Source organism: Hyperoodon ampullatus, assembly GCF_949752795.1.
Source record: "Hyperoodon ampullatus genome assembly, chromosome: 13".
In the NCBI taxonomy this organism is placed as follows: Eukaryota; Metazoa; Chordata; class Mammalia; order Artiodactyla; family Ziphiidae; genus Hyperoodon; species Hyperoodon ampullatus.
In genome coordinates, this window is record NC_136926.1 from 82,419,615 (window position 1) to 82,431,845 (window position 12,231).

Here is a 12,231-nt window from a genome sequence, read left to right on the forward strand (position 1 = left end):
AAAGAAGTTATTACCGTAAAAATCAAAATAAAAACTACCTTCAGAGGAGGAGTAGAGACTGGAAGTGGTTATGATGAAAGCTTCTAGGGTGGTGGCTACTCTCTATTTTAGGATCAGGTGGTTACATGTGTGTTCATTATGTGATAATCAATAAACTATGTATTTACGTTTTGTGTATTTTCTGCATGCGTGTATTTCACAACAAAAGGGTTAATAAATGCAAATAAACAAGTTACCCAAATAAAGGGGCTTAATGAAGTGTAAGCCTTACTTTTCTTGAAAATGAGCTTATTCATAAAAGTAATCTTACTTATATATTTGCTAATAAAAATCATTAACACATTTAACTATTAATGAGCCATAAACACTGAATAATAATCTACATTAACTATAATAACACATACAATGCACCTAATATTGTGCCTGGTATACACTGAGTGGTCAGTAAATAGTTAATAGCTATCATTTGGGGGTTTGTAAATAGCTACCATTTAGGGGTTTTATTATTGCTGTTTATAGTTATTGACTATTTTTACTTACTTCGAGGAGACCTGACAAGTACTTCACACAAATTTCTAGTGGCTTTGTGAAAGGGGAATGTGAGCTCCATCCCGGAAACGCTGTAAGGTGGGCCATCCCTCGTAAGGTCCTCTCGAGGGACGGCAGGCCGTAGAAGCGAGGAGCGTCCGTGACTCTCAGACACTGGAGCAGTTTCAGAGCCAGCTGCGTTTGGAAAACATAAAAAAGTTCCAAGCATTTCCTGTGTAGGTAAAGGAGGGAAAAAAAATCAACCACGGAACAAACGTAACTGGCTTAATGGGCTTTCTTGGTGGTGGTGGAGGGTTACTAACAACTTACTGTATCAAAAAAGTATGAACTAGTGGAAATGGCGGGAAATGGCAGAAAATACTCCCTCTTAAAACAAGACTTTTTAAGAAAAACATAGTTAATATACCATCCAGAGTATATCTATATGATGTAAAATACAAGTAACAATTACATTGAAAAATGCATAAATGGGTATTAGTATTGCCAACCAATAATGAAATTAGAAGTTAACATAGAGTTACCACATGAACCAGCAATTCCAGTCCTAGGTATATACTCAAGAACTGAAAACATATGTCCACACAGAAATTTGCACATGAATGTTCATAACATCACTCTTCACATCAGTGAAAGGCAGAAACAACTCATATGTCCCCCAACAGATGAATGGATAAGCAAAATGTGGTATATCCATGCATGGACTATTATTTAGTCACTGTAATCTGCTACAACATGCATGGACCTTGAAAACATGATGTTAAATGAAAACAGCCAGACACAAAAGGTCACATACTGTTTCACTCCATTTATATGAAATGTCCAGAATACACAATTCATAGAGAAAGAAAAAAGATTAATGGTTACCAGGGGCTTGGGTAAAGGGCGAATGGGGAGAGACTGCTTAATGGGTACAAAGTTTCTTTTGGGGGCAATGGAAATGTTCTGGAATTAAAGAGTGATAGTTGTACAACACTGTATATATACCAAAACCCACTCAACCGTACACTTTAAAATGGTTAAAATTGTGAATTAAAAATTTTTAAATCAGAACTACAGATATACATTTGAAAATCATTCATGCAAAAATAGTTGTACAGTCATAGAAATGGGTATGACTGCTCAGGCAGATGTGTAGAAAATTAAGAGAGAACCAAGAACTAAACCTAGAGACAACAAAATACTGTGTGTGTGTGTGTGTGTGTGTGTGTGTGTGTGTGTAATTACAATCAGGCTATATCAGAAATTGATCTGAACTAAAAAACAAACCACCACAACTGATTTTTACTGAAGTCTTTTCTCCTCTTAATTTGAAACTAAGGAAAAGTAAGACCCTTTCGAAATCAAAAGAAAACTAGGTTCTGTGTGAAGTTCCCAGACCTCCAATAATACAAATGGTACCTGTCGGTAAGTGCCACGGAACCGAGCAGCAAGGTGTTGAAGAGAGCGACCAGTTCTTTCTGGAGCTGCTGCCGGACGGCGGTGCGGATGTCATCTGCTTCCTCCCGCGCCTGGGACTCTGTCAGAAGCAGCAGCTCCAATAGTGGGTTTGGACTCTAAAAAATGGAATTTGTAAAACATATATTTACCCTCTAATGGAGTTGTATGTTGTTTCCCATAAAGGTTTTTTTTGCTAATCATGTTCTGGAGTAACTAAGTTATAGCACCTAAATCGTAGGTTTCTACGGCATTAGTAGAGATGTTCTCAACTCAGAAGGTGCTTCATATGTTATCTCAAGAAAAGGAAAGCATATCCATTACAGAAAACTGAGGAAAATACAGAGAAGCACAATGAGAAAAACAAAAACCACCCATAATCACACCTCACAGAGGTAGCTGTTATTAGTATGTTGGTACATACTATTCTTTTTATGTGAGTGCAAACAGAATTGTAATTCAATATTTTTAACAAAACTGAGATCAAGTGAAAAAATCCACTACTGTGACCATTTTTTTAAACAATGTTATTATCAATATTTCTTCAAAAACATTATTTTAGTATCTGATTGTTATTCAGCCATAAGGGTTTACCACAACTACTGGATAATCAGTGATTTCTAATTTCACTGAGCTTCAGCAGCATGCTCAACTCTGATTATACCCTATGTATGAATTCTAAGCAATGAAATCACTAAATCAAAACATTATAATAGTTTTAATGCTTTCAGTGTATATTGCCAAATTGTCCCTGCAAAAAGTGTACCAGTACACATGACTAAGGCCCACAGCACCCAAGCCAACGTTGAGTATTATTACTGTTGTAATCTTTGCCAATTTGACAGGCTGATAAACAAAGGAAACTAGTACTACTTAAATTTCAACCTGTTTTCCAACTTAAAAAATAATAGCTAAAGGATGTAATAGATGATTTCTAGTAATATTGAGAGAGCAGAAAATGTTACATTAACCAACAGCATTAAAAATAGATGGAATAGGGCTTCCCTGGTGGCGCAGTGGTTGGGAGTCCGCCTGCCGATGCAGGGGACACGGGTTCGTGCCCCGGTCTGGGAAAATCCCATATGCCGCGGAGCGGCTGGGCCCGTGAGCCATGGCCGTTGGGCCTGCGCGTCCGGAGCCTGTGCTCCGCAGCGGGAGAGGCCACAACAGTGAGAGGCCCACATATCACAAAAAAAAAAAAAAAAAAATAGATGGAATATTTATCTATCATCTATAATGTCATAGGCACTGTGCCAAAAAAAAAGAGAAAGAAAATAAGATTTTATTTAACTTTTGAGTTAAACTAGAAGATCTGCATTTTCATATTTTATAGATGGGCAAACAGAGGTTCATGAAGAGGGTAGGTAACTTAACCAAAGTCATATGAATGAGCAGAGCAAGAATTCAACCTCAGGACCATCTTACTTCAGAGATAGTTAACATTCCATCCCCAGCATTATGTCACATCAAGAGTGCATATTACAACGTTCAGAAAGAGATAAAATCAAAATGTAATTACTGTTGTCATGGCATCCTTCACCTAAAGAACTCAATTCAAAAATAAGGACATTCTTTTTAAGGAAATTTTTTTAATGGGAAGAAAATTCCAAGTTGTTTACATTATGTAGTATGTACAGTATACTTCAACCAGGTACAAGAATTAAAAATAATCTAACTGACAGCTTTTGGAAAATACTGAGGAGAGATGCTTTACCTTTAACTTACTTTACTATGTTTCACACCTAAGCAGCATTTTTTTTCAGCTTTTCCTTTCATCTTGAACAAGAAGTGTCTCATTTGGTTCAAGTAAAATTACATAAAACATAACTACAACTTCTAAGTTTCATACATGAATAAAACAACTAGACACACATTTAATAAAATAATAAAAATAAATATATATTCTATAGTATTCTTAGCCCCAAATAACCAAAGGCTTACACCCACACTCCCTCTAAATCCCGGAAATACTGACTAAATGAGTGAGCTATTTTTAATGCAAACCCCATATTGGTAAAATGTAATTTTACCATCAGCAATTATTAATTCTGATATACATATAAAAATTAAGTAGAAGCTACTGATTAACATATTAATATATTGAAGCAGTATGTAAATATATACCTAAAACTAAGACCCTTCCAAAGAATCTCATCCTATTAATAACTTATTTTTGCAGGTATATTGCTGAGATTTTTTCCCTTTATAACATATCTTGGATTGACATGTTAACATTAAGATTCAGTGAACCTCAGCAACACCACTTATAAAATATGGGATTTATTACCATTCCTCAAGTACAAGAGGAAATAGATGTCTCCACTGATGCCTACTGATCCCAAGTACTTAATCATATCTGAAGGTTTTGTCTTTAGACACTGGTATTCAATCCTAATTTTAAACCAGCTACGTGGGCCATTATTTCATCAGTGCTGACCTCCAAAAGGCAACAATTTCTGCAATGATGGTTCATTTTCTTTACCCACAGAGTTACCACTCATCATATCCAATTTTCCATCCATCAGCAACCTACAATAGCAGGATGGACAACGCCCTCTGTGAACTCTGAGTGCCCATGAGCCAGTGGAAGTCCAACAACAGACAGACATGTGCTGTGTAGTTCTGAATGGTCCCCCCATTCAGAACTGAATGGCCCCACTTTGATAAACTTCCATCAAAAACTCATTCTGAAAAGAAATGCATTCAAGTTCAGCACTTCTGAGTTATTTTATATACTAACAAAATATGAATACATTAAAATATAAATTAGTAGTACAAAAAATTCCTTAAGTATGTAAAATGCTTGTAATAAATGAAAGTTTTGATAAAACATGTAGACAAAATTTTCACAAGAGAAAGTTTCTGTATCTTCCCTCGGTAAGTTAGCTGATTTTTCTTTATATATCTTTTAGGCATTCTTCTGCTTGATCAGGTAGGTATTCATTTCTGTCTAATTTTCTTTTTGCCACCATCACTGTTGCACATCTTCATATGTTATGTCCATACATTCAAAACAATTCCTTTGGAAATGCTATTTTACTGACATTCTTAAGCCATTTCTCATTTATTTTACCCATTTCAGATGATAAACTGTAAAAGTCACTTTTTGACTTTCTATTTTCATGCTTCTTTTATTTTGAACATTGGTTGTTACATAACACTTAATAATTTAATCCTCGTAGCATGATATTTAGAGAGTAAACTCTCCTGATAGTGGATGCTTAAGTCCACTTTACTCACCCTTAAAAGTATTACTATTATTTATAAGACTAGTGATGAAAATATATGAGACAAGGTAAAAGCTCTCCAAAGACAGCTTTGATACCATACAAAGTCAAACTAATTATACCAAAAATCCTTTCCTAAAACTGCATTAAAATTACAGTACAATCATCTAGAGTCCTGTAGAAATTTCATTTTAGTTTCAAAACTATGAATAAATTATGCAATATGTATCAGCACTCATGACATACTACAAAATTCATAATCGTTTAAACGTAAAGTTTTAACTATCTAGTTATAGTTACAGTTTAGGTACGTATATTTTAATTTTTCTATTGTTATATACTATTTACAGTCATATGCAACATTCAACTATTGCACAGATTTTCAAGAAAAGATTCTAAAACTAAAGCCCACCATATATCTCCTATTTTCACAAACCAAAGCAACCACAGCTCCCAGTGTACAAGAACTCTAACCGAAGAAGGAGACTGTTTTAGAGGTTATTTTTTTTTAAAGAGTAAGATTATGAAGTTATAAAAAATTTATAGATCAAAAATCAATTTATCAAAAGACTCATTCAGAGGAAAAGCTTCACGGACATTATTTTAATAATATTTTAATGTTTAATCTATAAAATATTTAAGCAGGACTAAAAGTTGAAAGAAGTATGACAATAGGTTTTCCTGTTTGCTTTATTAAAAAATATCCAGAAAAAAACTGCCTCCGAATGCTTTTAAAATTTTTTTTTGATAATTAAAAGATAAGAGAGTGCTTCCCTGGTGGTGCACTGGTTGAAAGTTCACCTGCCAACGCAGGGGACGCGGGTTCATGCCCCGGTCCGGGAAGAGCCCACATGCTGCAGAGTGGCTGGGCCCGTGAGCCATGGCCGCTGAGCCTGCGCATCCGGAGCCTGTGCTCTGCAAAGGGAGAGGCCATACGGTGAGAGGCCCGTGTACCGCAAAAATAAATAAATAAATAAATAAAAGATAAGAGAAAATAGAAGTAAATACAGTACTTTGAAATCATCCTTGGGAAAGTAACAGAAGAGCAAACTTTACTGAACAATAAATCTATGTACCCTGGAAGTGCAATCATCTTATTAAGGACCCAAAAATTATAATTTAAGGAAATTAGTATGTTGTCTCTCATTTGTGTTATAAATAATTTTCTCAGTTTATCATGTCTTTTTTTTTTTTTTTTTTTTTTTTTTTTTGCGGTACGCGGGCCTCTCACTGTCGTGGCCTCTCCCATTGCAGAGCACAGGCTCCGGACGCGCAGGCCCAGCGGCCATGGCCCACGGGCCCATCCGCTCCGCGGCACGTGGGATCCTCCCAGACCGGGGCACGAACCCGTATCGCCTGCATCGGCAGGCGGACTCTCAACCACTGCGCCACCAGGGAGGCCCTATCATGTCTTTTTAACTATGCTTAAGGTATTTCTTGCCATACATACAGAAACCAATAAAATTCACATATAAATGCCCTCTTACTGGACAAATGTTCTGTCATACGTTTCACAAAATGAAAATAGAAGTGAAATAGCCAGAGAAAAATATAAAAAATAAATTTTATTAAGGAAAAATTTGCTATGATAATTTAAAAATGTAGTTCTTCAGAAAAATACAGGCACATCAAAGGAACATAATACAACATTCAATCAAAGAGTCATGCAAATATAGGAAATCAGTTTACGGTTTTAAAAAATGGTGCCAATTCAAATCAGGGGTAGACATGACTTGAGAAAACTGCTAACCATTAAAAAAAATAATCTACATCATAAGAAATTCCAGATGAATAAAGATGTAAACAAAAATAAAACCTTAAGTATCATAAAAGAAAACATGAGAGTGTTTTCTCAAAACTGGAAAACAGAAGATCTTTCCAAGAAGACACATAATTTAGAAACTATAAAAAAAAAACCTATAAATATGACTACACAAAAATAACATGGCAGTGAAGGAAACAAACAACATAACCTGCCCTCCCACTGCCCACATTCTAGTGGGGTGGGGTGGGGTAGAAAGAAAATGAACAAAGATATTCTGCAAGTGGGAGCGATAAGTACAATGAAGAAACGTAAAATAGGATTAAGAAGGCACAGAGAGTCAGGCACGGAGAAATGCTACATTATGATGATAAGGATGACTAACATCTGAACAGAGCACTGAGTCAAGTGCAGTAGTCAGCTGTATAGATATCTAGGGGAAGAGCATTCCAGGCAGAGAGAAAAAGAAATGCAAAGGGAGCTATGAGTGCGGTGTTTGAAAAACAACCAGAGGCCAGTGTGGCTGGAAAAGAAGGAGTGGAGTACAGTGGTAGGAGGGAAGGTCAGAAAGATACTCAGAATCAAGCTCAAATAGAGCCTTGTAGCCTGTGGAGCTTAATCTGAACGAGAGGAAGCTGGTGGAGGATTTTGAGAACAGGGACATGAAGTGACTTAAGTTTAAGATCACTGTGGCAGCTGTCTTGAGAACCACAGGCAGCATGGGTGGAGGCTGGAAGACCTAACAACTACCTGGGAGAAGGAGGTGATGGCTCGGCCTAGAGTGATAATGGTCAAGGTGGTGAGAAGTCAGGTTTTTCTCATTCATTCACACACACACACACACACACCCCTGTAGCACTATACCTAAATGTGGAAATTATAATCATGGAACACAATTTAAGTACTATAAAAGATGAAAAGTAGAAACAACATAACTAACAAAAGCTAGGGGATGAAAGGGGTAGATAAAATAGGAAAATAAGTCCAAAATACAGTAAGGCCAGAAGACTAACGACAAGAAAAAAACATTTGCAACTCATATCACAGATAAAGGGCTAATCTCTCTAATTTATGAAGGGCTCCTCTGTTACCAAAAATGAAAGAGAGAGAGAGAGAGAGAGAGAGAGAGAGAGAGAGAGAGAGAGGGAGGGAGGGAGGGAGAGAGAGGGAGAGAGACAGCGTGTTTGAGCACACACGTGCGAGAGAAGACTAAAAACCCAATTGTGGGGCAAAACTAGCAAGGGCATCAAGGGACTGTTCACGGAAAACCAAAAAGCCCCAATCATGAAAATCATCGTATCATTCAAAATAAGAGTTACGTATTTAAAAAAAAAAAAAAACCTCAATACAAACACATATACACATGTATCTTTGCAACTTGTAACTGACTCAGCAATTACAGTTCTAGGAATTTATAGTTTCCATTTGTTGTATTTTAACATGTTACAAAATTAAGGTTATGTGTGTTTCTTGTAATTAACTACAAACCTTCCTTAAAGTGATATGTTTACTAGTGAGTTAATAAATGTTTATTGAGAGCTCACTATGTACAAGGCACTATGGTAGACGCTGGGTATGCAACGGTGTACGAAACAGTCCCTATTTTCACCAATCCACAATAAGGTAGAAAATAATAAACATCTAAACAAGCTTTATACACATATAAACATTCATATACATAATATATTTTTTACATCTATAAATACTTTTTAAAGTATTCTCAATTAGAATTTCTAACTTACATTATATTAGCATCTTGCATTTTTATAGAAAATCATGTCTTTAAATGAGTTTTGCAAATGTATTAACATATAATGAAATATATTTGTTTTATAAGGTCTATTATCTTCTCTTTCAGATTAGGCCTTTTTTTCTAATTTTAATGTGTTTTTTTCGTGATTGTTTGTGTGAAGGTTTATCTTTACCAGGTTAAGTAAATCCATATAGTATTTGAAAAAAAAAAATACAGGCCAATGATAAAAAAACAAGCTAGCTTCCTGGGTTCTTGGCAAGTTTCTCAGAACACAGTCAGCTACAAAAAGTAGAGAGTAGTGGGGGGCAAACACAGGTAAACACTACAGTAAACTTACATGAAGCCTGAGCACAGTCCGACTGAGTCCTTCCAACCTCACCTCACTACCCCTCACTGCCGCCAGGCTCGTCTCGCTGCCCCTCCACATCCCTACTTGAACTCCCCCACTCCAAGATCCTCACTTAATACAGCTGCTGCTGAAAGCTCACATATAGAACAGGTTTCGTTAAATGCCAAGACTGAAGGTCCCATTTGGTCTACAGACTTTTAACTTAAACCTAGTAACAATCACGTCAGGAAGGCATATTGCTAAAAGCCATCTATTACAACATAAGGACTACTTGGCTAAACATGGGCTATGTAAAAATTATACTTTTCCATATTTTCATATACAGTATTAATGATTTTTACAAATACATCATTTGTCAAACCTAAAATTCAAATTCCTTAACAACACTTACATGTCTAAGAATTAATTCGAGAAGCCAGTTTAGAAGTTCTACGGATACATTTTTTCTTTGTTCCTTCAATAACTTATTTAGAAAATGTATGATATCTATTAGCAATTTCTCATCTTCAGTGCAAGCAGGAAGTACTTGTAAAAACCTACAATAAAGAAGACAGTAATCATGGTTTCTAGTTCTTTAAAGTAAGTGGCGTGCAGATAAGTATTTAACAACTGGCTGAGAAGTGGGGTGCTGATTTGCCATGTTTGCCAATTTCCATAGTGTAAATACCCCGCCATGGCTGACTGCAATCCTCCAATCTACCACACAGCTGTGGAGACAGGCACTGCAGCACACCGTTATACAGCATTTCCACAGCACAGACAGAATCCATATAAATAACATCGAGAGCACAGATTACAGTAAAATGCTGTAAAATAATTAGGAAGCCATGACTCTGCATAATCATTATCTTTATTTTTCATATAATTTATTTAACTGTAAGTTTACAAAGTTCAATTTTAAGAGTGGTTGTGTTTAACAACTAACTTGCAAAAATCCAGATAATTTAACCATCACCTCTCTTACAAGGCAGTCCTAGCTGGCTACAGCACACCACTGAAAAAGGTGAACTAGATATCCGAATTGTGAGACCTACACTAAATAAGAGCCCACATTTTAGAAACTCAAATAACCTTGCATTTTGAAAATGGCACATAATAGAGAGTTATACATTTTATACTGAAGTCACATGAAGACTAAAATGTAAAACTGCTGGCAACGGCTGCTTGTCAGTCTTGTTTCAAATGCAGCCATCTGCTACCAGTTAAACGTGTTAAATTTACAAGCCAGGGCCTTCCCAATAACTACTAAAGGACCTCCACATGGCTATCAACTTCATGGAATTCAGAGGAAAAAGAAAAATGAGATAATTTACTTAAGAACAGAACGAAAGCAAAACAAAACAGCCAGAGTTACCAAGCCTTTAATCAGTTCCCTGATGTCTCAGCTCATTTACTGATATAATATGGACAGGGATAAACATTCAGTTTGTTTACCCATGTCTTATCCTAATCATTTACTTCTGTGAGATAAAAAATAAGATTTGCTATGTTAGGATATAAAAATATAATAATTATAATATTTGTAAAAATTATAACAATTTATTAATAATTCCAAAATGCAGTAATTATGTTAAAATTTTTTCTTTTTCTATTATTAGACCTGTATTACAGATAATAAAAATCCTTAAATTTTTCTTTCTAAAAAGCATTTCTCTCATGATACCAACAATAAGAACACATGCTCCTATCTTCAAACATGTGGAGATGAACCCAAATACAATTCCATCCAGGCCTCTGAAACCAGCAGGCTTGAGCTGACACTGACCTGTTTAGTGTGGTGTGCCAAGACAAGGACTTCAAGGTAATCCCACATGGGCCAGTGCCACCCTTGAAAGACAATCTGTCATTCAGAAGATAAAAACTCATCCTCGTGAGAGCAGCCCTCACTTCCCTGTGGGCTGCAGCCTGAACAATGGAGCGGAGACAGTCCTTCAGTCCACTTGCTGTGTGTGTCATCTTCAGAGTAAGGGTGTCCTCAGTGGATAACTTCAATGTATCTAAAAATCTAAACAAAAAGAAAAAAAGAAAGAGCAATATAAAGCTATTAAGTAAAAGCTCACAATTATTTTTATTATAAACTGTCTCCCCCAAATTCTGTTTTGTTTCCTTTTAATTTAAGGGTGACTCACGGCCAAAAGAAAATCTGATGTGTATCTGTCAATATTAGGGTTTCACACTAGCATGAGGATGTTTATATTGACATTCTCCTGCTTACAGAAATATAATTTGCATTCAAATGAGAAAGTACTGACAGATCAGAATACTGAGGTATTTAAAAGTCATCATCATCGTCATCACCCCAGTGACGATAACCAAATTCACACATGTATTTACCAAGCTTCTACCCTAACCCAGGGCACTCTTCCTAGTGAATTACATCTGTTAACTAACCAAACTTTATATAATCTCCAAAACAACATAGAGCACAATGCTTTTTAATTTAAATTTCTTTGTGTGATAGTTTTTAAAAAGTAATGAACGATAGGTAATCTTTAAAACAAAGTAAAAATTATAATCTTCAGTGAGAAAGCAGGGTCAGACGATAAAAAGTAAGAAAGCTACTTGACCTAAACGAAAAATAAGGCCTAGCTAATTAATCATAATTAGGTAGATGTGAATGCTTTTCTACGACATGTAACAGCTTACTCTTGGATTTTAGTTTCAGAGTTCATTTGCTTCAACAGATTATCACTCCCATGATACCATGATAGGTTCCAAGCTATTCGCAGCATATCTGAGACCGGCTTCAAGGCCAAACAATCAGCAGATAATGGCAAAACTATGGAGTAAGGACTCACAGCATGGTGGCCAAGTACATGTACTGGTAGATGATACCTAAAGAAAATGTATAAAAATAATTACATACTTTCAAATTCTTAAATGCTACTCAAAAGAATGAGCCACAAACGAGGGCTAGTTCTACGCCTCCCATTCTACAGCAATACAAAGATCTCTCTCGTGGTCCCAGTTTTGAACAGTTACCATGCTTGATTCTTTTGCCATCCTCTAAACTTTCAAAAACACCTGATTAAACTTCTTTCCTGAGGACTTACCATACTCTGTGTTGTATTAGGGTTGTTTGCAGAGATGACTGACGCCCCTTGGCTACAGTGAACCACACACACACACAAGGTGTTCAGTTGAAACACAAATGTCT

General features: G+C 36.0%; 1 protein-coding gene across 3 annotated transcripts in view; it reads right to left on the reverse strand.

Annotated features, from left to right (window-relative positions):
• RTTN (rotatin) overlaps positions 1–12,231 on the reverse strand; it is a gene marked incomplete at its 5' end in the record, with an annotated part of 141,732 nt that overhangs the window by 73,652 nt on the left and 55,849 nt on the right. For all 3 annotated transcript variants that reach the window (XM_079717941.1, XM_079717940.1, XM_079717939.1), the window contains 5 exons: positions 541–760; positions 1,948–2,102; positions 9,466–9,610; positions 10,840–11,079; positions 11,721–11,909. In XM_079717941.1, the coding sequence (XP_079574067.1) occupies positions 541–760; positions 1,948–2,102; positions 9,466–9,610; positions 10,840–11,079; positions 11,721–11,909 (949 nt within the window). The remainder of the gene's footprint in view (positions 1–540; positions 761–1,947; positions 2,103–9,465; positions 9,611–10,839; positions 11,080–11,720; positions 11,910–12,231) is intronic.